The sequence below is a fragment of the Orycteropus afer genome, unplaced genomic scaffold (assembly GCF_000298275.1).
Source record: "Orycteropus afer afer isolate SDZICR_OR568_19922 unplaced genomic scaffold, OryAfe1.0 scaffold00045, whole genome shotgun sequence".
NCBI lineage: Eukaryota > Metazoa > Chordata > Mammalia > Tubulidentata > Orycteropodidae > Orycteropus > Orycteropus afer.
In genome coordinates this window covers 4,158,807-4,185,591 of record NW_006921632.1, presented here as the reverse complement: position 1 = coordinate 4,185,591, position 26,785 = coordinate 4,158,807, and the positions used below count along the sequence as shown (strand labels likewise).

Sequence of the window (26,785 nt, the reverse complement as noted above, 5' to 3'; positions counted from 1 at the left end):
ACTCGATGGCAAATAACAACAACATGATACAAGATATAGAAAGCCAGCTACTTTTGTTCATCTTCCTTCTTAGTAAATTAATCCAGATAAAAGTCCTTCAGCCAAGTTGAAGAACAGAACACTTAACTGGAAGGGTTTACAAGTAATCTGTTTTTCGATGTTGGGAAGGATTTTGAGGCTGAGTTTATAGCTGAATAGTCAACAAATAGGGATTCAGAAATTCCCCTTATCCAAGCTTTGGACTTATTGAGAATGGCCAGGGAATTGACTGGGCCAGTCTAATGAGTCCTATGTATCAACCAAAGTTTGACTTCAGGATATAAGGCCACACTGGGAAGTCATGGGTAAATACTCAGTGATCAAGCAGTCAGAGCATTATTACAAACCAGGCCTGAAGACTCAGGAAAACAGAGTGGTGAGACATGAGTCCAATCTGTCCATGAGGGAGAAATATGTATATGGAGACCGAGAATAATGTCTCACGATGAAGGTCGGAGAAGTTAATCCAAATATATATACAAAACAACAACAACACAACTCACAGCCATAGAGCCAATTCTGACTCACAGTGACCTCCTTTGGGTTTCTGAGGCAATAAATCTTTACAGAAGTAGATTTCCCAGTCTTCTTTCACAGAGTGGCTGGTGGGTTGGAACCACCAACCTTCTGGTTAGGAGTAAAATGCATTAGGCACTATGCCACCAGAGCCCTTTATATATACAGTAGAGGCATATAAAAGACTGAATGTATTGTTTCTGTTTTAAGCAAGCTTCATTGTATAAGCTTAGAAAAGTTGGTGGGTGGGTGTTTTCTTTTTGGGCAGAGACTAGTAACAGTAAACATTTCTAGAAGAAGCTGAGAATCAGTCTTTCACAGTTGTCCAGGATGAGTTTCCAAACTTCTTTACTGTAGTATTTGATGGAATTGTTCAGAATGTGTAGTACTGGTCAGCATCCTCTATGCCAGCTACTACAATCAGGATAGCCCATTAAATATTCCTCTTGCTTGCTTGTCCTGGAACTATGACCTTTCCTGTGACACACATTCATCCTAGTAATGTTTACAGTGTGGATCTGGCTGTCTACATTGAGTCCCAACCATTTCTCCTTTGTTGTCTCTGGAGTCTGGTAGTCATTCTATAGGGGTAATTACATGCCTTCCTCTCTTAGTTTACCCTTTTAAACTGGATCCACTGCAAACTAATTTCAAACTGACAATTTTCCTTCTGACTGAGGTCCCAAGCAAGAGACTTCTGCTACCAGTAGTGATTTCAAGGCAATTTTCTTACACATCTGTTGATAAAGAGTCATAACAGTATCAGTACCAGCAACACTTCAGTCTCTGATAGTGTTTCACTCATGTGAGAATTTATCTGATCTGTGCCTAGAATTACAATGTCATGGTATAATAGTAATAATACTAACAATGACATATATTTACTGAATAGTTCAGAGTAGGTACTTCTCAAATAAATGCATTTAATCCTCAAAAGTACTGTTATAGTCTGCATTTTACATAGAAGGAAATTGAAGCATTGAGATTTACATATCTTGACAAGGTCATATAGCTAATTTGTAGTGGAATTGGGATTTGAACATAGTCTGATCCAGCAGCCCACATGGTAAGCCATTCTTATATGATATTCACTTATACCCTGGATATCAGCTTTTCATAATTACATATGTCTTCCTAAACATGACTTAATTTTTCTCCATCCTGAATTTTGAACACATTCTTGATGCAAACTAAGTGCCCACTGATACATATTTTCCTACAGCAATCATGTTGTTGTTGATAGCTGTCATTGAATCACCCCCTCCCCTCATTGCAACCCCAGGCACAGTGAACAAAACACTGTTCAGTCCTGCACCATCTCCATGATCAGTTGTGGATCAGACCATTGTGATCCACAGGGTTTTTACTGCCTGATTTTCAAAAGTAAATTGCAATGTCCTTCTTCATTGTCTTCAACATCTGCTCAAACCTCTTCATTATCATGTTGTTGTTGTTGTTATGTGCCGTTCGACTCATAGCGACTTCTCCTTGGTTTTCCAAGGCAGTATCACTACGGAAGTAGATTGCCCAACCTTCCTTCTGAAGAGTGGCTGGTGGGTTTGAACCACCAGCCTTTTGGTTAGCAGTCATGTGCCTTAGGCACTACGCTATCAAGTCCACCATAGATTAGTGAGATGTATCGATTGTGATTCAAACCCAGATCTTCAGCATGAAAGACAAGACTTCTATTACTGAAAAGTTTGTCTAAAATTCTCACAATGTAATGTTATTATTGATCCCCCCACTAAATCACAATTTGACCTCCCTTTGCATCAATTACATTGTTTTACAATGTCTTATCTTCATGTCTTTCAATGGACTGGCACCATTTTAAGAGCAGGGACCATATGTCATTCACTTTAAAAAAAAAAAAAAAACCTATTTTTTGTAATTGAAGGTTTACAGAACAAATCAGTTTCCTTCAGCAATTCATACCTATTTTGTTTCACGTTATTAATTGTATGTCATTCATTTTTGTGTTCTTAGGGACTGACATAAAACTAAGGTTATAGAAGGAGCTAACATTACTCATTGAATAATAGTTATTTGGGAAGAGAATCAATAAAATGAGAAAATTTCTTGAGGAATAGTAGAATCTTGGTTATCATCTTTTTTTAAAATACTATTTCTAGAGAATAACCAAAACCCAAACCAAACTCACTGCTATCAAGTTGATTCTGACTCATAGTAACCCACACTGGGTTTCCAAGGCTGTAAATCCTTATGGAAGCAGACTGCCCCTTCTTTCTTTCATGGAGCGGCTGGTGGGTTTGAACCACCAACCTTCTGGTTAGCAGCCAAATGCTTTAGCCACTATGCCACCAGAGTCCTTAATACATAGGTATATATTCTTTAACTAGATGCAGAAAACTAGTTGTCTAAAATATGATACAAGTTTTATTTTATGGGCAAATATTACACTTACATTAGAGGAATAAAGGAAATATTTGAAATAGAACAAAGAACATGTCTAAGCTATATACATGTATAAGATATAAGTAAATAGTATATGGTATCATGCATATCAGTATTCATCAGAAAAGAAAAAATTCACAAGAAAATAGCATTTTAATAAAAGACCAAGTATAGAAAAAATTTTTAGCTGATACAATCAATCAATACAATGAGATAAAGTTAGACACCAAACAGCTGGTTTGGGCTGAATTTATTCTTCTAAGGAATAAAATTTTTTAAATGTGCATAAGATCTCTTCCTGGAATATAAGTTTTTTAAGAGTAAAAAGAATATCATATTTACTGAAAATTCCCAATAAATTTCTCAGAGATTTAAAAATATTGGGTCAATTCAAAAGATTCAAAAGTTTCACATGTTGGAGAATTCCCCATGCCTCTTCAAAAGTTCCCTTTACTTAGATAATGAGCTAAAATCTGTCCTCAGGCTGCAATTTCACATCATTACCAGATGTCTCTTGGGTGCCAGGCTCTGCTGGCTCATGCACTGGCATTTCAAACATAGGCACCTTTTTCTAAAAGGATAGATCTGACTTCTTCAATACCTTACTACTATGCTTAGATTCACAATGAGACATAAATGAAGAGATGTTTAAGTGACAGGACTTGAGATCACATGAGAGAAATCCTGTACTTCTCTTGTTGAATATTTCCACTGTGGCTAGTGGGGAAGAGGTCCAAGGATAAGGACACTGAATATTTTCCTTAGAGATTATCAAGAGTTTGGATTACTCTATTTCTCGCCTGTTTTTTGGCTTTCTACAAGAAAAACATGTATTATATTCTGTTTCTATAGTTGAACCTTAGAAGAATTTTTCCTCTTATGTGTGAAGAATTACTGATCCTAAATAAGCTCATTTATTGGACAGGACAGAAAAACAGATGCAATCTGTACCAGAAAAAAAGCCAGGAGTTGGTAGATCAGGTATGATTTCTCTGAAGATGTTCCCTCATTACCAGCTCTGTCTAGTTGTTTCTCTCTCATCATCCTCTCTTTTCCTGTCTATATAAAGATGTCCTTTCACTTGGAATCTTCTTCCTTTCTGTGCTTCCTCATGCTGAGCTCTATCAGTGCTTTATTACTTTTTCCCTTTGATAGACTCTTGCACTCAGCCGCTCAGGAGGGACACTTTTCTTTCCGGGGTAGTAGTGAGCATTGCCGATGTGGAATATTTTCATTCTGGGAGCTCTGGTAGCATAGTGGCTAAGACACTTGCCTGCTAACCAGACGGCTGGCGGTTCAAACCCACCAGCCACTCCTCGGAAGGAAGGTTGGGCAATCCTACTTCCGTAGTGATACTGCCTCGGAAACCCAAGGAGGGGTCGCTATGAGTCGGGGCCGACTCGACGGCACATAACAACAACAGTGAGCATTGCCGATGTGGAATACTTTCATTCTAGGCACAACCTCTGCATGGCCTGGGGCCTTAGAAAGATTGTTGTTGTTGTGTCCCATGGTGTCAATTTCAACTCAATAGCAACCCTTTAAGACAGAGTAGAACTGCCCCACAGGGTTTTCAAGGCTGGAATCTTTATGGAAGCTGATTGCCCATCTTTCTCCTGAGTGCTAGTGGGTTCAAACCACTGACCTTTTGGTTAACAGCCAATTGCTTAACTATTGCACTACCAAGCTCCTCGGGAAATATTAGAGAATGCTAAAGCCATACAGCTTAAGCTTTGCATTCTGAGGAAAAGAGCGGAGAACCATTCAGAGCTGATAGTGGGCTCTTTGTAGCCTAAGCTTATCCTCTTTTGTAGATCCCAAATTCCAATATTACTGTTAAACCATCACTTCCAACCCCAACTGTGGAGTCCACTGAGGTAAGTAGTGAAGAGAATGAGATCGTGTACAAGGATAGCCACCCTGTGTTTCGGGGATAGAAACTCGATTGTAGGAAGTTTTGCTTCTCACACACCTTCCCCCGCCCCCAGCATCAGTTTCTTCATCTGTAAAATGGAGAGCATTCTAGCTTCTCTTAGAGGATTGAAATGATAAGACTCAGATGGAGTATTTGTCAAAGTGGTCTAAAAATCACAAGCTGATAAAGATGTATGTTGTTATTAGACAAAGATAAAAATTTGGACCCTGCTCGGTAACAATACAAAATGAAGACAGTAAACATAAAAAGCCCTGACTTCTTAACCAGGTAAATGGCAAGGAAGAGAAAGCCTGAAAGGGCCTGGCATAATTAGATTTGACTCCTTAGTTAGGTTTGCACTCTTATTGCCAGCTCTCAGCCTTCTCTTCTCTCTGCGTCCTGTCCCCATGCACATTGGTGTCTATGCACTGCCTCAGATTCTCAGGAAGCCTCAATTCTAGTAACTCTACCCAAATCTTACCTCCATGAGCAGTGGCTTCTCATTCATCTTAGGCTACCGATCTTCCTAAACTATAGACCCTTATTTGGCTAACTATTCATTCACTTAAAAACTCAATTAACATTTTTCTGAATTGTTATATTTCTCATTCTCTAAGAAAGAAATCTCATGTATCTGTCACTTGGCAAAGATATACAATTGTTGTTGTTGTTATATGCCCTTGAGTCGGACCTGACTCATAGTGACCCCTCCTTGGGTTCCTGAGGCAGTATCACTACAGAAGTAGATTGCCCAACCTTCCTTCTGGGGAGTGGCTGGTGGGTTTGAACCGCCAGCCTCCTGGTTAGCACTCAAGTGCCTTAGGCACTATGCTACCAGAGCTCCCAAGATAAACAATTACAGTATTCATAAAGAAGTTAAATTTGAAATCCAGAATTATGTGCTATGTCTCCCAGAGTTGTTCCAATTCAGTCTAATGTGTGTTTAGGGACAGAATTTAAGTTGTGACCGGTGGTGATTACCTTGGATGGCCTTTATTTGGAATGACAATAAGGCCATTTGGGGAGTGGTGGGAGGTGTTACTGTCAAGACAATATCAGATGATGAAAGCTCTTGAATATCAAGAAGAAATTTAACTTTATGCTATGGGCAGTGACCAAGAGGCATTTTGATTTAAAAAACAAACAAACAAAAAAAACTCTTGACAGAGACATAACATAGACTCAAACCCAACTAATGTAGGAACTTTGATATTTTTCCAAAAACCTTTAATTTTCTCATCTGCAAAGTGGGTTAGATGTCTTCTTTTTCAGTGCTACCAAATTCCCTTCCATTTGCCCACACATATGTAATCATGCATACCAACCTCTTAGTCTTGTCCCTTTAAATTAAATAAGATAAAATATGTGAAATACCCATGCAAATGACAAAAAACTAAACAAGTACAACATGCTGTCATTAAGCACTAATAAGTTATGGAAGGATGTTGAAAAAAATTGAAGAATGAAGTATAAGGGAGAGCAGAGAAGGTATATCACAGGCACTTTCAGAAACACACTGAAAAACAAGACACGATGATGAAGATGAAATTATGAGCCCAACTGAAGAAGGTGACATAAATGAGTGTGTCTTTTTGAACAGATGATCAAGTATAAGTTAAAAATAACATGATTGATCATGTTGCAGACAAATAAATAAATAAAACCAAACTCACTGCTGTTGAGTGGGTTCTGACTCATCGCCACCCCTCATTGGTTTCTGAGGAGGTATCTCTATGGGAGTACATTGCCCAGCCTTCCTTCTTCCTTGTGAGGAGTGGCTGGTGAGTTTGAACTTCCATCCTTCTGGTTGGAAGTCAAATGCCTTACATACTATGCTACCAAAGCTCCCTTGTTGCAGACAGGGTAGGAAAAAAGTACTTTAGGGTTCAGTGAAAACAGCTTTGAAATCTTTACAATAAAATACAGACTTAGAGAAGGGGAATATATAGGGAGAGTGTGGACATATTCTAGAACATAGGCAGGGGTCAGTGGAGGGCTCAGTTGACTTATTGTTCTTATTTCACAGAAGAAAAAAAATCTTTAAATGTCCTGGGGAAACCACAGCACCATAAACAAGTTCACCCTCCTCGGACTGTCTGCTGATCTTAAGATTCAGGCTCTGCTCTTTGTGTTCTTCCTGGGAGTTTACCTCCAGACTCTGATGGGGAACCTGTTGATGTTACTGGTTATCAGAGTGGATTCTCATCTCTTGAAGCCCATGTACTTCTTCCTGAGTCACCTCTCTTTTCTGGATCTTTGCTTTTCTTCTGTCACAGTGCCCAAGCTGTTGGAGAATTTGCTCTCTCAAAGAAAAAACATCTCTATAGAGGGTTGCCTGGCTCAAGCCTTTTTCTTGTTTGATACTGCAGGCACTGAAGTCTGCCTCCTTTCAGTGATGGCCTATGACCACTATGTTGCCATCTGCCACCCTCTGCTCTATGGCCAGATAATGAACAACCAACTCTGTAAGGGGCTGGCATGGGGATCCTGGAGCATAGGTTTCCTGGATGCACTTATCAATATCCTTCTAGCTATGAATTTGGACTTCTGTGAGGATATGTCCATCCCCCATTACAGCTGTGAGCTGCCCTCACTCTTCCCTCTGTCCTGTTCTAATATCTCCACCAATTTTACTGTTATGCTCTGCTCCATCCTCCTGCATGGTCTTGGAACCTGTGGCCTAATCATTTCCCCCTACGCTCTCATTGTCTCCACCATCCTGAGCATCAGCTCCTCCACAGGTAGAAGGAAAGCCTTCGCCACCTGCTCCTCCCACCTCAATGCAGTACTCCTATTTTATAGCTCAGCTTTCCTTCGCTATGTCATGCCAAACTCAGGTTCACCATTGGAGTTGATCTTCTCTGTGCAGTACAGTGCAATCACTCCCCTGGTCAATCCCCTCATCTACAGTCTGAAGAACGATGAGGTGAAAGCAGCTGTGAGAAGGACCTTGAGAAAATATTTCCAATATTTCAGGCAGCTGACCAGAGGCTCAGTATGATGGCTTATCACTGTACTACAGCAAGTTATCTGGTGAGTTGAAAATAGCAGAATTTCCTGATTTCCCTTGATTGCATGTAGAAAAGTATCTTAGAAATTCATAGACCTATTTGGTGCTGAGGTGGAAAAGATTAATTAGATTCATTCTAGCTTAGAGGTAGAGCAAGGCATAAAATAACCATATTAATACAGCCATTTTCTTTGGATAGTCTTTTGGCAGCATTGATTGGTCTTCATCTCATCCTATTTCTCTTTATTATGCAGTTTACTGAGTAACATGAAATAAACTCATTAAGTGCATCAGAGAAAGGGAGCATAGGACAAGTATGTTGAATATTGAATATGGAGAATCATAGGGGGTTTGAGGAAGAGAAGTGCAATAGTAGTAGATAATTTAGGTATTTGCATCTGAAGAGTGAAAGTATTTACTTAGGTAAATATATCTGGAGACTGAAGACAGATATCTCCAGAGGGAGATAGAATAGTATAAATAGACTTTTCTAAAGGACATATCAGGGGATCCACACAAAGCAAGTGTCAGAAATATCTTTACTCAATCTGTATGTTGAGCAAATGATCTGAGAAGTTGGACTATATGAAGAAAACATGGCATCAGGATTGGAGGAAGACTTAAGAACCTAAGAAGTGAAGATAACACAACTTCATTTCCTCAAATTGAAAAAGACTTGAAGCACTTACTGATGAAGACCAAAGACTGCAGCCTTAAGTATGGATTACCCCTGAACATAAAGAAAACAAAAATCCTTACAACTGGACCAACAAGTAACATCATGAGAAAATGAGAAAAGACTTAAATTGTCAAGGATTTCATTTTACTTGGATCCACACTCAATGCCCATGGAAGCAGCAGTCAAGAAATCAAACGACATACTGCATTAGACAAATCTGCTGCAAAAGACTTCTTTAAAGTGTTAAAGAGCAAAGATGTCACTTTGAAGACTAAGATGCCTCTGACCCAAGCCATGGTGTTTTCAGTCACCTCAAATGCAGGTAAAAGCTGGAAAATGAATAAGGAATACCAAAGAAGAATTGATGCATTTGAATTGTGGTGTTGGTGAAGAATATTAAATATGCCATGGACTGCCAGAAGAATAAACAAACGTCTTAGATGAAGTATAACCAGAAGGCTCCTCAGAAACAAGGATGGTGACACTGTGTCTTGGACTTTAGTCATGTTTTCAGGAAGGATCTTTCCTTAGAGAAAGATATGGTAAAGTAGATTTTCAGCGAAAAGGGGAAATACCCTCAATGAGATGGATTGACATTGTGACTGCAATAACGAGCTTAAGCATAGTAAATACTGTGAGGATGGTGCAGGACTGAGAAGTGTTTCATTCTGTGGTACATTGGGTTTCTATGAATTAGAACAACTCGATGTCACCTAACAACAACAAAATATCCTAGAAGGTAAAATTTAAAGAAATATCAAGACATTGGCAGCATTGATTGGTCTTCATCTAATCCTATTTCTCTTTATTATGCAGTTTACTGAGTAACAAGAAATAAACTCATTAAGTGCATCAGAGAAAGGGAGCATAGGACAAGTGTGTCAAATATTGAATATGGGGAAGCATAGGGGGTTTAAGGAAGGGAGCTGTATGATTTCATAAATCATGATTTCATAAAACAGACAATTTAGCAGAAAGACAATTTGATCTTTGAGCAAGATTTTAGAATGCAAGTTGACAAAACATAGTTTGAGGAGAAGGGCCGGTTCAGTGAACAAGAAGAGTAAAAACAACAGATATTAGAAGTGCAGAACAGCTCAGTAATGCAGAACAAGTGTTTGTGACTGAAGGGTATAATTGATCAGGATACTAAACCAATGACTGCCTAGGGCTGCAGTGAAGGACAGAAATTCTCCCCAAATCCTCATGGAAAGGCATAAAATCAGTACTTGAAGATGAAAAGGATATGTAATTCGTTTTTCAAAATATGAGATACAAACCCAGACTTGTTGATGGCCTCTTACTCTTCTCTGTTACCCCCCACTTTTGATGATCCTTTTCCAACCCAAGAACCGCAAACCCTCAAACTGTCCTCTACATAATTCCCTTTCTCCCACCTCCCTGAATTTTCAGAAGCTGATCAAATTACCTAGGAAAAATTCAACAAGAGGAAATTTTCTTAGTCATTTTGTGTTAATTATCAATTCCTTTAGTGTCGCATTCATTTATACTCTTCTGTTATAAAATGTCCAATTTATCAATAGAAATATCTTTTCCTCATCAGCATATTGTTTGTTGAGGATATATTTTTCTATTTTGGAGATGATAAGAATTTTTAGCTGATGAGTCCAAAGATAATTTCTTTTGTAATATCACTATTCAACAAGTGTTTATCACATATTGTGCTAACACATTTTCTAATACATTTAGATTTTTAATACACTTTTTTCCTGTTATGCCCACATTTGCTTATAGTTTAACATATAGTTTTATTAATTAAATTGGCATCAGCTTGATATACACTTCTTTCACAGTGAGGTTTTGCCAATTGAGAACAGAGTAAAGGAACATCAAATAATCTTAAAACCTAGTTTACCTTAACTATGTTGTAATACTTATTGATACATATCTTTAAAAAAAATTTTAACCAGAATTTAAAATTATAAATACAAAGTAAGCAAACATGAAAATAAAAAATAATACTTTTACAAAACAAGGAAAATTATCGTTAAATTTAGGTACATATCTTAATGTTCGTTCTGTTTTTTCTCTCCCCCATATATAAAATTTTTCATGCAACTGGTATATATAGCAAACATCTCACCGAGGTGTACCTGTGAGAGTTTTGCAGCTGTATTCTGCTGAATTTGTCTTTTCCATTACTTAATGACATCTAGGGAAGATTCCACAGCCTTAGAATCTCTTTTTGTTAATTTACAACTGCTGCAATTTTATCATTTTAATTTCAAATTCAATTTAAATATCAACTCCTCTTCTTACCACTCACTGTCCCCATGGCAAGATTGATCTATATCCTATATCTACATCCTATACTGCTTTGAGTGAAGGGTGTGGGGAGGTGGTCTGACTCTAAGAAATCTTCCCCAATTCTCTCTTCAAGGCCAAGCTCCTACAGTGTGCTGAGGGACAGAAAAAGGTATAAGGCATTTTTTCTTTTTTTTCCCCATTTCCCTATGATGGTTCTCTGCTGGTTTTCATTGTTTCTTTGGCTAGTACCATTGATCATCAGTATCTACTACGTAGCAGATTTCCTTATTGTTGGACATGTTTCCAAAGATATATGCTTCTAATCATTTATTTCTTCATTCTGTTCTAAAAATGCATAAGCAGAGTTTTCAGTATCATAAGCAATGTGGTAATAAACATGTTTATGCAGTGAGATCTCTTTTTTGCTTTTAGGATTATACCTAAAATTGGAATTTTTTTGGTCTAAGAATATATGCATTGTTATGGCTCTGGATCTGTAATACCAAAATATTTTCCTAAATAGTTAAATGAAATTAAATTGATGCCTGCTGCACATGAAGTGCCTCTTTTATTTAACATTTAAACCTGCTGCCATAGAGTCAGGTCTGACTCATAGCAACCCCTCCTTGGGTTTCCGAGGCAGTATCTCTACAGAAGTAGATTGCCCAACCTTCCTTTCGGGGAGTGGCTGACATTTAGGCATACAATATTAGTATCTGTTATGGGTTTAATTGTGTCTCCCCAAAAGCTTTGTTGAGTTCTAACCCCTAATACCTGCTAATGTGACCTGGTTTAGATATAGGATCTTTGAAGATGCTATCAGTTAACATGAGATCATACTGGAGTAGAGTGGATCCTAATCTAATATGAGTGGTATCTCTATAAAAGAGGAGAAGAGATAGAGACACAAAGGAAAGAATACCATGTGACCACGGTGTACAGATTGCACTGCAAGCCAAGGAAAACCTGGGACTACCCAAAGCTAAGAGAGACAATAAAGGATCTTCTCTTAAGAGTCTTTAGAAAGAACATGGCCCTACCAACACCTAGAATTCAGATATCTAGCCCCAAGAACTGTGAGACAATAAATTTCTAATGTTTTAAGCCACCTACTTTCTGGTACCTTATATGGCAACCCTAGAAAACTAGTATAATATCTTTAATTATGATCATTTAATAACCAAGCAATTATATTTTATTTTAATTAAAATAATTAAATTAAATTATTTTATTTTAATTAAAATAATGTAATTAAATTATTTTATTTTGCATTTCTTTGATTTCTAAGAAGACTGAATACTTATCTATATTTGTTTATTATTATCTCACTGTTGTTTAAGTTGCATCTCCTAAATAGTGTTAAAGGAGCTGTGGTACCATAGTGCCTAAGGGACTTGACTGCTAACCAGAAGGCTGGTGGTTCAAACTCACCAGACACTCCTCAGAAGGAAGGTTGGGCAATCTACTTCCATAGTGATACTGCCTTGGAAACCCAAAGAGGGGTTGCTATGAGTTGGGTCTGACTCCACAAATAGTGTTAAACCAAAAACCAAACCAAACTCACTGCCATTGAGTCAATTCCAACTCATACTGACCCCCTTTGAGTTTCTGAGGTGGTAAATCTTTACAAAAGTGAGTTGACCTGTCTTTCTTCTGTGGAGTGGCTGGTGGGTTTGAACTGCCAACCTTCTGGTTAGCAGTCAAATGCCTTAGGCACTATGCTACCAGAGCTCCTTTAATGTTAAGCATCTATTAATTCGCTTCTTGACTATTTGGAAATACTTTTTTATGGAAGGAGAGTTTAACTCTCTTACCTAATGTTAAATGTGCAATGTGGCATATTATTATTTATTTGTAGGAGTTATATTCATAGTCTAGAATGCTTCCTTGTTATGTATGTTTTTTGTAATGTTCTCAAATCACATATGATCATATATGCCTCTGTGTGTTTCTCCTCTAATGATCTTAAGTCACAGATACATAAGTTACCCATATGTGACTTAAAAAAAAAAGCTTGTGTGACCATCCATGACTAACTTTAAATACACTAAATGAGTATATTAAACTTGAGCATTTATTTATTTATGTTGAAGATAAAATCCTACAGTACACTCCTTATCATACATCTGGATTTTATCTATTTTCTCTGAATCTGTGCTGGTTTTTTTTCACTCTTTTAGTGTTTCTTTCAATGGGCAGAAGTTCTTAATTTTAATGAATCCCAATTTATTAATCTTTAGTTTTCTGACATACCCCCCAAAAAGCAATAGATAATAAAAATGATTAATCATGATTCATTATCATAAAGAACACTATAACCTCGAAAACCAAACCTACTGCCATCGAGGCAATTCCAACTCATAGCAACCCTTTAGGAGAGAGTGGAACTGCCCTAGGGGGTTTCCAAGGCTATAAATCATTATGGAAGCAGACTGCCTCATCTTTCTGCTGTAGAGCCACTGATGGGTTCAAACCTCCAACTTACGTTTAGCAACCAAATGCTTTAAACATTATACCTCCAGAACTCTATAACTCTATATAAATATATATGCAAATACACACGTGTGCATATGTAAACACATATAAATATCCAAACATGCACACAAACATGTAAACATACCTGTAAATATGAAAACACATATGTGAATATATAAATATATAAACATATTACAAAATACATATGTAAATATAGTAATATATGTATAAGGTTATAAATACACATGTAAATATAGAAATATATATCTAAATGTATAAATACATATATTTCACACTCTCAGACACACACATACATTTTCAAAAATATATAGATTTTTTTCATATATGGAGAAAATAATCGTATCAAACATAACTCAAAAAAAACTTCACTGCCGTGGAGTCAATTCCGACTCATAGCGACCCTTCCTTGGGTTTCCAAGGCATTATCACTACAGAAGTAGATTGCCAAGTCTTCCTTCTAAATCATATATATCTAGAGCTATTAAGTACATATGTAAATACATGTACAAATTCTTAATACATAGTATGTGGCAGTTAGGGAGCTGTGGTAGCATAGACATAATATGTGGTAGTTAGGGAGCTTTGGTAGTGTAGTGCCTAATGCACTTGACTGCTAACCAGAGGCTGGCAGTTCAAACCCACCAGCCACTCCTCAGAAGGAAGATTGGGCAATCTACTCCCATAGTGTTACTGTCTCAGAAACCCAAGGAGGGAATGCTATGAGTTGGATCCAACTCGACAGCAGTGAGTTTTTAGTATGTGGTAGTTAAGGTTGTGTGTCAACTTGGCTGGGCCTGGTTTTGAGTGGCTGGGCAGCTGGATGTAGTATTCCCCATAATAAGACTGGCAGTCAACTCCTCCATGGTGAAATCTACTGTGTGCAGCTGAGTCATTGCCTTAATTATGTGGTCTGCTTCCAGTATATAAGGAGAAACTTTGAGAAAGGTCTTGAGCTTTTCAGCATATCTGGATCCTACATTTGGCTGAGTCTTCATCTCAGTGGCCTACCGTATTGTTTGCCAGTCTTAGGATTGTTCCTGGATTTGAACCAGTGGCTTGCCATGTTGTCTGCTTATCTTGGGATGATGCCATTTTACTTGTTGACCTTGGGTTTGTCAGCCTCAGCAGCCAGCAGCTACCTGAGTTAAGAGATGCCTCCAGCTGCAGTGGGTTGGGAGCAAGAGGCAGAACTGAAGCCCAAAATCAAGAGGCCTTCACCCAGTCCCTAGAGCCGGCACTTTAAACTCTGACCTCTAGCCTCCTAAACTGTAAGAAAACAAGTCCCTGCTTGTTGAAACTATCCCCTTGTATTTGCTGTAAGAGCAGCACTACAGAGCCAAAGTAATATGTGAATTTTATAATCAGATAAATAAAAATTAATGAAATAATTTTAAATCTTATATGAATTAACAGAGAAAGTAGATGTTCTAGAAAAGTGGACTTGATTTTCTAGACAAGAATTAATTGTATTTCTTTTGTTTACTCAATATATTTTCAAAGGAAGGTAGGAAATAAACCACAGCATTCTAGTTTGATTGAAAACCTTGTAGCTAATTAGAAATAAATCAATGGAAATCATGATATTTAAAGTGGTATGTCAACTTGGCTGGGCCACGGTTTTGAGTGGTTGGGCAACTGGATGTAGTTATTCCCATGATGAGGTTGATAATCAGCTCCATGGTGGAATCTGCTGTTAGCAGCTGAGTAGCTGCCTTTGGAATGTGGTCTGCTTCCAGTATATAAGGAGAAGCTTTGTGAAAGGTCTCAAACATTTGGCATATTTGTATCCTGTATTTAGCCAAATCTTTATCTCAGTGGCCTATCATGTTGCCTGCTGATCTTGGGATTGTTCCTGGACTTGAACTAGTGGCCTGCTGTGTTGTCTGCTAATTTGGGGACTATGCCATTTTACTTGTCCATCTTAGGTCCATCAGCCTTAGTAGCCAGCAGCTGCATGAGTCAGAAAAAGCCTCCAGCTCTAGTGGGTCTGGAACAAGAGACAGAGCTGAAGCCCAAGGTTAGGGGCCTTTACCCAGCCCCTTGAGATGACACTTTGAACTCAGACTTCTAGTCTCCTAAACTGTAAGAGAATAAATCCCTGTTGGGTAAAGTCATCCATTTGTAGTATGTTATAGCAGCACTAGAGAACCAAGATAGAAATGTTGGTATATATAACAGTCTCTATGTTGGTATATATAACAGTCTCTTCTTAAGACTATGATAAACTTTAAATACTTTACTAAATATTCCTAAGTATGGAAGTACTCAAACTAAAACAGGAAATGTGTTTTAGTTTGTGTAAGAATCTAAACAGTTCACCAAAGTAAATAGATTTGATTAGGCTGCTTAGGTAAGTTAATGTGTTTGCTAAGTCTTTTTTTTTTTTCCCCCTTCTTTTTATTTATTTGATCAATAACTGTTATGTAGCAATTTTTCTGAAAATAATTTCATCTGAGAAGTCTGAAAATGAAGAAACAGCCTTCAAATTATCTATTGAAAAAGCCCTTAAAGTATTCCTTTCCTGCTTGGGGATCTGTCAAATACCCCGTTGTCTGCTTTGTCTCCTTTCAACTCCCACTAGACTCAGAAATTTACCTTTAATTATTTCAGGTCATTACATCAACCCAGATGTTTCAGGTGACAGCCTAAGAGATTTCCTAGAGTACTTATAGAAACCAATGTTGCTAAAGTTCTTGACAACTAACTCTGACTTCTAGCTGTAAATATCAACTGTAAAAAAATACTGCTCAACCATCCCCGGGCTACCAACAGCACAGAATCAACCTTACAAGCTGCCTAAACATAACTTCTCTGCAGATTGGTTAAAGCAGACAACATTATCTGTGGCTGAGATGTGATATTAGAAATAGGAAAAATCAAAGGATGTTTGAGAGCCTTTGAAAGAAGGAACTGTCCTGTGGCTTTTCACTCTATTAGCTCAGAATCCAGTCAAATTTTTCATGATTATGAGATTTAAAAGCTCAACCATGACACAAGATACAGAAAGCTACCTTCTTCAGTTCATCTTCTTTCTTAGTAAATGATTTCAAATAAAAGTCTTCAGCCAAGCTGAAGAACAGATCACCTGATTGGACAAGATGCACAGGTAATCTGTAGATTATGAAAAGGATTTTGAGGGTGGGTTTATGGCTGAACAGTCAATAAATAGGAATTCAGAAATTCCAATTTCCCATGTCCAGGCTTTGGACTTATTTATACTTAATGGGAAAGGCCACAGCCAGGAAATTGACTGGGCCACCATAATGAGTCCCATGGCTGAACCAAAGTTGAGACTTCAGGGTGTAAATCCACAGCTGGAAGTCATGGGTACACACTCAGTGTTCAAGCACTCAGTTACAAACCAGACCTAAAGACTCAGGAAAAACAGAATGTAGGGACATGAGCCCAATCTGTCCATGAGGGAGAAGTATGGTATATGGAGGCTGAGGATAATGTCTCAGGATGAAAGTCAGAGAAGTTAATCCAAATATGTGTACAACAGAGGCATATAAAGGATTGACTCTGCTTTTCCTATTTTAAGCAGTCTTCTGAGTATGTGTTTAGTAAAGTTAGCAGGGATTAGCAGCAGTGGATGTTTCTGGCAGAAGCTGGTATTTCCAGCAGAGGCTGAGAATCAAACTCTCACTTCCATTAGTCAGTTTCCAAATTCTTTCCTATATTGTCTGGGAGAGTGGTGCAGAATATGTAGGGCAGGGCATGGCCCTTTATCCTGGCAGCTTCTACACAAGAATATTCTTTCAATTATTCCTTCTGTTTGCTTGTTCCAAGACTCTGACCTGTTCTAAGATATACATCCATCCTAGTAATGTTATAGAGGGATGGGCCCTTGGGTCCACACTCAGTCCCAACCACTTCTCCCCTTATCTTATCCGGAGTCTGGTAGCTCTACTCTGTAGGGATAATTACATAATTTCCTTTCTTAGTGAAAACACCCTTAATAACTCTAAAGTTGTTTACTCTTTTAAGAGAGAAGATTCACATCAAAATAATTTCAAATTGCATATTTGCCTTCTCACTGGAGTTCTGAGCAGGGGAACTACCAGTAGTGATTTCAAGATTATTTTCTTACACCTCCCTTGATAGGGAATAAAAGTACTAGTAGGAGAAACAACTTTGATCTTTGATAGTGTTTCACCATATGTGAGAATTTATGAGTTTTGCATAGAAATTATATCTCAAGAAATAATAAATTATTAACTATTAATATAGTTAATAACTTAATTATTAACTATGAATAGTTAATTATTAACTATTCATAGTTAATAATATTAAGTTATTAATGATATTAACAGTTAATTATTAACTATTAATAATGACAAATATTTACTGAATAATTAGAACTATGTGCTTTTCAAAGAGCTTTTTTATATAAGTTCACATTTACTCCTTAAAACTTTTCATAGTACTGTTATCTGTATTTTATATAGAAGAAAATTGAAGGACACAGATTTATATATTATGTACAAGGTCATATAGCTACTCTGTGGTGGACTTTAGATCTGAATGTTGTCTGACACAGTAGTCCACATTCTGAGCTACTGTTCTATTATGCTCACTTACACACTGGATATCAGTTTTTCAGAGTTTCCCATGTTTTACCAAACATGGCTTATTTTTTATCAGTTTTGAAACTTTGAGTACATTGTTCATGAAAACTAAGAACTCCATCTGATACACATTTTCTTAAAGCAATCATGTTGCTGTCGTTAACTGTCTAGTTGGCTCACATTTCACAGTGACCTCAGGAGGTATGGAAGAAAAGCTGCCCAGACTTGTACCATCTCCATATGATAGGTTTCAGATTGGACCATTGTGATCCATAGAGGTTTCAATGGCTGTTTTTCAGAAGTAGATCTTCAGGCCCATCTAGTCTGGAAGTTCTGCTGAAACCTGTTCGACTTCATAGCAACACACAAGCCTCCTATGACAGACAGGTGGTGGCTGTTCATGAGGTCTGTTGGCAGGGAATCACACCAGGTCACCCGGATGGAGGCAAGAGTTCTCCCACTGACTAGTTTTGCTCAAATCCTTTAAGTATAAGTTATTATTCATCCCTCATTAAGTCACATTTTTAGCTCCCTTTGTACCAATTACAATTTTATAATATTTTGTCTTCATATCTATACCTTTCAATAGATTGGAATCCTTTTAAGAGCAGGGACCATATGTCATTCATTTTTATGTTTCAATTGACTTACTAAAAACTTAGGCCATAGTAAGGCTGATAATGTTTAGTAAAAATAGTGCTAGGAGAAGAGAATCAATGCACTGAGAAAATTGCTTGAGGTATAGTAGAACCTTCCCTGTCATGCTTTTTCACATTATTTCCAGGGAATAGCTTTTGTAAATGGCATTGAGGAATCACAGCACCGTTACCAAGTTTATCCTTCTCGGACTGTCTGCCAACCCCCATGTCCAGGTTCTGCTTTTCATGCTCTTCCTGCTGATTTATCTCCTGACCATGATAGGGAACCTGATGATGTTACTGGTGATCAGATCTGATTCCCACCTTCATACCCTCATGTACTTTTTCCTGAGTCAACTCTCTTTCCTGGATCTTTGCTTTTCTTCGGTCACTGTGCCTAAACTGTTAGAGAACCTCATGTCTGAGACAAAAACCATCTCAGTAGAGGGTTGTCTGACTCAGGCCTTCTTTGTATTTATCACTGGAGGAACAGAACTTCTTCTGCTCTGTGCCATGGCCTATGACCGCTATGCTGCCATCTGCCACCCTCTGCTCTATGGACAGATCATGAGTAAACAGCTGTATGTGCAGCTTGTATGGGGCTCCTGGGGCCTGGGATTTCTGGATGCACTCATCAATATCCTCCTAGCTATGAACCTGATGTTCTGTGAGGCCCACATCATCCACCATTTCAGCTGTGAGATGCCCTCTATCCTCCCTTTGTCCTGCTCTGATGTCTCCAGGAACATCATTGTCTTACTCTGTTCTACTCTCCTGCATGGGCTGGGAACCTTCTTCTTGGTCTTCTTATCATATGCACGCATTATCTCCACCATCCTGACCATCAGTTCTACCTCAGGCAGAAGCAAGGCCTTCTCCACCTGCTCCTCTCACTTCGCTGCAGTGACACTTTACTATGGTTCAGGTATGCTGCGTCACCTCATGCCAAATTCAGGGTCCCTCGTGGAGCTGATCTTCTCTGTGCAGTACAGTGTGATCACTCCCATGCTGAATCCCCTCATCTACAGCCTGAAGAACAAGGAGGTGAAGGCAGCTGTGAGAAGAACTTTGGAAAACTATTTGCAACATATCAGGTACTAAAATAAAGTCAAGAGATTGGTGGAAAATTGGGGTAAAGTCGCTTATGACAAGACATTGCATGAGTTTAGAGTAAGGAATACTACTGACTATCTATAATGTCTGATGCTGCAAGTTAAATGAGAAGTACATGAGAGAATGGCACAAAGTTATTATAGGGAAATTCAAAACCAAAAAACAAACTCAAGGAGATAGTACACTTTAATTATTTAAGTTATTAAATAATCACCTTAATCTAGTTAGAATGTTCTGCTCTGAATGTACTGATGCCCTTTTCTATCATTCTGAAGTGTTTACCTTAGGCTCTGCACCTACTAAAATCATTAGTGTCATGAATCTATCATTATTTTTAATGAATTTTGGAGAATGCACTGTTGTTGTCATTAGATGCCATTGAGTCAGCTCTCACTAATGTTGTTGTTGTTGTTGTCATGTGCCGTCGAGTCGGACCCGACTCATGGCGACCCTGCCTTGGGTTTTCGAGGCAGTATCACTACAGAAGTAGATTGCCAAACCTTCCTTCTGTGGAGTGGCTAGTGGGTTTGAACCTCCAGCCTTCTGGTTAGCAGTCAAGTGCCTTAGGCACTACGCTACCAGAGCTCTCATTCACAGCAACCCTATATACTACAGAATGAAAAACTGCCCAGTCCTGCACTAGCCTCACAATCCTTGCTATACCAGATCCCATCATTATAGCCTCTGTGTCAATCCATCTTCTTCTAGGGTTTCCCCTTTTTCACTCACCCTCCACTTTACCAAGCATGATATCCTTCTCCAGGTAATGACCCCTTCTGACAACATGACCTAAGTAGATGAGATGAAGTCTGGCCATTCTTGCTTCCAAGGAGCATTCTGGCTGCACTTCTTCCAGGACAGATTTGTTCTTTTGGCAGTCCATGGTACTTTCAGTATTCTTTGCCAACACCACAACTCAAAAGCCTCAACTCTTCTTCTGTCTTTCTTATTCATTGTCCAGCTTTCACATGCATATGAGGCTACTGAAAATACCATGGCTTTGGTTGTTGTTGTTGTTGTTGTTATGTGCCGTCGAGTCGGCCCCGACTCATAGCGACCCCTCCTTGGGTTTCCGAGGCAGTTATCACTACGAAAAGTAGATTGCCAAACCTTCCTTCTGTGGAGTGGCTAGTGGGTTTGAACCTCCAGCCTTCTGGTTAGCAGTCAAGTGCCTTAGGCACTATGCTACCAGAGCTCCCTTGGCTTTGGTTAGGCACACCTAAGTCTTCAAAATGACATCTTTGCTCTTTACCCCTCCAAAGAGATCTTTTGCAGATTTGCCCAGTGCAACATGATGTCTGATTTCTTGACTGCTACTTCCATGGGTGTTGATTGTGGATTTAAGTAAAATGAAATAGTTGGCAACTTCAATCTTTTCTCCATTTATTGTAATGTTACTTATTTGTCCAATTGTGGGGATTTTTTTTCCACATTGAAGTGTAATCCATACCAAAAACTATAGTCTTTGACTTTCAGTAATTGCCTCAAGTCATCATCACTTTCAACAAGCAAGGTCATGTCATCTGCATATTTCAGATTGTTAACTAGTCTTTCTGTAATTCTGATGTCACATTCTTCTTCATATAGTCCAGATTCTTAGATTATTTGCTCAGCATAAAGATGGAATAAGTATGATGAAAAGATACAACCTTGATGCATGCCCTTTCTGATTTAAACCATGAAGTATCCTCTTGTTCTGTTCATACAAAAGCCTCTTGGTCAATGTACAGGATCCTCATGACCACAATTAAGTGTTCTGAAATTCCCATGCTTTGCAAAGTTATCCATAATTTATTATTATCCACACAGTCAAATGCCTTTGCATGGTGTCATTTATATCACATTCAATTGAAATTTTGCTGAAGATAATTAAAAAATGATTGCAGCATTATATTAGCAGGGAACTTCCAGAAATGTAAGCTGGATTCAGAAGAAGATGTGGAATGAAGGATATCATTGCTGATATCAGATGGATCTTGGCTGAAAGCAATGAATACCAGAAAGATGTTTACCTGTGTTTTATTGACTATGCAAAGGCATTCAACTGTGTAGATCATAACAAAATCCTGATAGGAGGAGGAAAAAGAATGATTGGCTAATTTCCTCCATGAACAGCTGCCTCTTTTCCATGATACTGGAAAAACTAGATGGTGCCTGGCTACCATTACTGAATATTTTGGTCAAAGATTCTATAGACAAATCCTTCTCAAAAGAGGAAAATGCAGAACATAATTTCAAATTATCATGAAATCATATTTTCTGAATATATTGAGGTTAGATGAACTCCTAATACTATTGTGCTGAGGTATTCTTTAAATATTTGCTCAAAAATATCTCATGAAGTCTTTCTTAAATCAAAATAAAGTTTAGTTTACTCAGTAAAGAATGTCAGCCTTGAGTATCATGCTCTTTTAAAAGAACTATGTATGTGGGATCAAAGTGGCAACAGCAACTAGAAAGATTAGACAGGTAACTTGGCAGGGAGGAATGGTGAGTTTACGTTAATGTGGGAGAAACAATTCAGAAAAGGAGGGTGAGAATGGTTGCACAACTTTAAAAATGTAATCAATGTCACTTAATTGTACATGTATAAATTGGTCTATGTTTTGTTGTGTGTATTTTCAACAAAAAAATAAAATAAAATATTTTGAAAAAGAACAGAAATTCCTAAATCTGTGGGAGAGAAAAGTCATAGATTGGGGCTGATGAAGAATAAGATAAAGAATTCAACCTGGGTGGCCATAGAAGACAGGCATAAAGAACTAAAAGTTCTGCAGAGAGAGTTTATATTTTGAAACATATCTGTGTTAGACTGGGTTCTCTAGAGAAACAAAAACCAGCAAAGCTTATATATATATATATATCAAGAGGGAGAGAAATTTATCTTAGGAAAATGGCTCACAAACATATAGAAGCCGGCAAGTCCAAAGTTCCTGGAGGAAACGTCAGGCTGGAGACTTTTCCCTGCAGGGGCTGAGAAGCTCAAGGCTGGCAGGCAGTACACCGGCTGTTGACTTCAACGAATGAGGAATCCAAGATCTCCAGGCCGAATGGGGGACTGCTCACTCATGGACAGTTGTAGGCAGCATAACAGAATCCCGATCCACAGAAGAATGTCTCTCTTCCCAGGATGTCCCTGGATATCCTGGAAGCAGGCCACATCCCTAGGGAAACTCCCCTTGAACAGATTGGCCACTCAGAACACAGTCATCCGATCCCATCATGGGAACAATCACACAGAACTGGGGTCCAGCCAAGTTGACACACAGCTCCAACTATCACAACATCTCAGCTCAGATAAAACTTCCAAGAACTTTGCTGTTATGTGCAGCATTGTGGCCAGATTTCTAGTGTTAGAGGCTACAAGGAGTCTTGTGAGGCTCTAGAAACTTCATTTTCTCACATAGTCTTCATTCACAATATAGAGGATTTATATTTTCTCCAATAGATGATCTCATCAATGTGTCTTTTCCTTGCAAAGTACAGGCTATGTGCACTGAAGGAACTGGCAAAAAAACAAGCCTCCAAGAATTCATAGAATATCTATTGAGATGTTTCAACAAATGGGTGCAGTGCTGGAGGTGATCACTTGTTTATGCCAAGAAATGTGGAAGATAGTTAACTGGCCAATCAACAGGAAGAGATCCATATTTGTACCTATTTCAAACAATGTAGAAATTATTGAACAATATCACTAATATCTCACATTGTAAAATTTTGCTGAAGATAATTTAAGAACAATGGCAGCAATGTAGTAATAGGGAGCTGTCAGAAATTCAAGTCAGTTCAAAAGAGGACATGGAACAAGGATATGTAAGATAGGTCTTGGCTGAAAGCAAAAAATACCACAAAGATGTTTACCTGGGTCTTATTTGCTATGCAAAAGCATTTGACTGTGTGGATCACAACAAAATGTGAAGAATGGGAATTCTAGAACTCTTAACTGTGCTCATAAGGAAACTACACAGACCTCTTAGTCAAACAGAACAAGGGGATTTTTCATGGTTTAAAATCAGGAAAGATGTATGTTAGGGTTGTATCCTTTCATCATACTTATTCAATCTGTATGCTAGGCAAATTCTCTGAGAAACTGGACTATATGAAGGAGAATCAGACATCCAGATTGAAGGAAGACTCATTAACAACCTTTGATATGCAGAAGACACAACATTGTTTCCTCAAAGTGAAGAAGACTTGAAGTACTTACTGGTGAAGATAAGAGATCACAACCTTCAGTATAGATTTCACCTCAATGTAAACAAAACAAAAATCCTCACAATGAGAGCAATAAGCAAAATGGAGAAAAAAAATGAAGTTGTCAAGGATTTCATTTTACTTGGATCCACAATCAACACCCATGAAAGCAGCAGCCAAGAAATAAAGCAACATATTGCATTGGGCATACCTGTTACAAAAGACCTCTTTAAAGTATTCAAAAGCAAAGATGTCACTTTGAAGACTATGGCACACCCGAACAAAGCCATGGTATTTTAAATCACTTCATATGCATGTGAAAACTGAACAATGAATGTGGAAGATCACAAGAGAATTGATGCATTTGAATTGTGGTGCTGGCGAAGAATACTGAATATACTATGGACTTCTAGAAGAACAAACAAATTTGTCTTGGAGGAAGTACAGCCAGAATGCTGCTTAGAAGTAAGAATGGCCAGACTTTGTCTTTCACACTTTGGTCATGTTGTCAGAAGGGACCAATTCCTGGAGAAGGATATCATGCTTGATAAAGTAGAGGGCCAGTGAAAAAGGGGGAGATCCTCAGTGAGATGGATTGACACAGTGGCTGCAATGATGGGCTCCAAAATAGCAAGTATGGTGCAGATGGTGCAGAACCAGGCAGGGTTTTGTTCTGTTGCACACAGGGTCACTGTGAGTCACACCAAATAGATGGCACATAACAACATAAATTTGCAAATATATTCTCATATCCTCCTGATTATTTGATTCCAAAGTTTTCAATTGTCATAGTCATTGTTATTAAGTGAAAAAGGGGACCAAGGGAAGTATTCCAGGATGTATTTCATGCTAACTCAAACATTTCTCAAGATTTTTACAAACTCACTTCATTTCAGTTGGCCATAGTTATAACTTTCCTTACTGCTCTCTCAAGGACCTCCTCTAAATAAGGTCTCTTCTCAATGGCTACTAAAAATTAAACAAACTCTGAATGCATTATAACCCTCCATGAACAACAGAATGTATCCTGCATTAAAAATGGAATATTTTAGTTCTGTCTTGCTTTCCTAGACTTAAGAATTTTATAAATTCGAAGGCCAAGCTTTCTTAGAACGGAGAAAGTGCAAAACATTGCAGTCTGGAACCTGAACTGACCTGCTGTTATCATTCTACATGAGGGCTGGTTATACCCAGTATAACAATATCACCAAGACAACAGTGGTTGAAAGAAAGATATCAAGACTTAGGTAAATTCTATTTTGGGTAAGAGGAAATGGCATGACAACAAAACTTCAGGAAGGCAGCCCCACAGATCCCGAGGCTTGGCATATCTCCCTGTGTTGGAGGAGCTACTATTCCTCTGGGTTTCAATGCTTCCACTCTGACTGGACTTCAATCCTGACCAGACTGAGGATTCCGACTAAAATCTGGTTACTTGCCAGCTGGCACAATAAGTGCAAATAACCTCATCGTGTGTGTGAGTGCTTTTTTATTGTGAGGGTGAATTTATAGTCAATGTCTGAGTATTAATATTCTAGGTACACTTTCCTCCTATCCGACCTAAAGGAACTTCCTGCAAGATGGGAGGCAAAAGAGGCAGCAAAGGCACTTGAGAGAGATTCTTAAGGTGACCAGTTCATAATGATGCTTTAAATTCAACTCTAATTTTTCTATATAATATTTTCTTTTTATTTTTGGAATAGTAGTAGTATATTTATTATTTTCCCTTTTTATGTGAAATATTACCATTGTAAAATAGTATAAAACATGTATGTACAGTTTAAATAAGAAAGATAAAATGAGCAGATGATATTTGTAATGCAATCTCATTAATAACAATGTACATCTATTAACTGGCTATTTGGAAATATTTATTATTATTATTATTATTATTAGGCCAGAGAAAAAGGGGAAGACTTTTGTTTTTCTAATTTTTATTGTGATTTGGGTGAAAGTTTACAGAGCAAATTCATTTTCCATACAGCAGTTCATACACATTTTGTTTCATGACATTGAGTGTAATTCCCCACAAAGTAACAGCTCTCTTCCCACTTCCTCCCCATAGTTATCTCTTCCCTGTATCCTTCCTTCCCAGGCACTTCCAGCTCCCCCAGCTTCTCTCTGTGCTAACACTGCCCTTCTGTTCTCCCATAATTGATCACTCCAAGGAGTGTACCTATCTGATTAAATGTTCACCCCACATTGGAAATATGCTTATAAAAGGACAATTTAACTCTTTTGCCAAATTTTAGATGTGCCATGGAGCATTTTATGGTTTACTTATTGGACTTATTTTTATATTTTAATATGTTTCCTCATAAGATGTATTACTATATTTATCTTCTCTCAGTAAGTAGGGTTTTTCCACTATCTTATTTTTGTCTTCAACGGACAGAAGTTCTCAACTCTAATCTTAATTCTAATCAAGCCCAATTTTTTAATCTATTGTTGTAGGAAAAAAAAATAAAGGAATGTTGTTATGTACAGTCGAGTCAATTTTGACTCATAGAGACCCTATGTGTAACAGAATGCAACATAGGCTGCTGCTGCACCATCCTCACAATTATCTCTGTACCTGAGACTATTATTGTAGCCACTATGTCAGTTCATCATATTGAAGGTCTTGCCCTTTTACACTTACCCTCTAATTTATGAAGCATGGTATCCTTCTCCAGGGACTGATAACATGACCAAAGTAAGTGAGACGAAGTCTAGTCACTCTCGTGTCTAAGGAGCATTCTGGCTGTACTTCTTCCAAGATAGATTTATTCATTCTTCTGGCTGTTTGTATTCCTCCCTAACTAGTAATTAAAAAAAAAAATTATTTGGTCTTCTTTATTTGTTGTCCAGCTTTCACATGCATGTGACACCTTAGTCTTCAAAATGACATCTTTGCTCTTTAACACTTTAAAGGGGTCTTTTGCAGCAGACTTG

General features: G+C 38.0%; 2 protein-coding genes and 1 pseudogene across 2 annotated transcripts; all 3 read left to right on the top strand.

The window, feature by feature from the left end:
- The window catches only part of LOC103194557, a 36,431-nt pseudogene extending 31,524 nt beyond the window's left edge, over nt 1–4,907 (top strand).
- A 2,022-nt stretch (nt 4,908–6,929) lies between these two features.
- Nucleotides 6,930–7,886, top strand: LOC103194556 (olfactory receptor 8S1-like). Its single transcript, XM_007937969.1, has one exon. It carries the CDS (start codon nt 6,930–6,932, stop codon nt 7,884–7,886), a length of 957 nt encoding a protein of 318 aa, XP_007936160.1.
- A 10,820-nt stretch (nt 7,887–18,706) lies between these two features.
- LOC103194555 (olfactory receptor 8S1-like) lies at nt 18,707–19,645 on the top strand. Its single transcript, XM_007937968.1, has one exon. It carries the CDS (start codon nt 18,707–18,709, stop codon nt 19,643–19,645), a length of 939 nt encoding a protein of 312 aa, XP_007936159.1.
- Nucleotides 19,646–26,785: the final 7,140 nt, after the last annotated feature.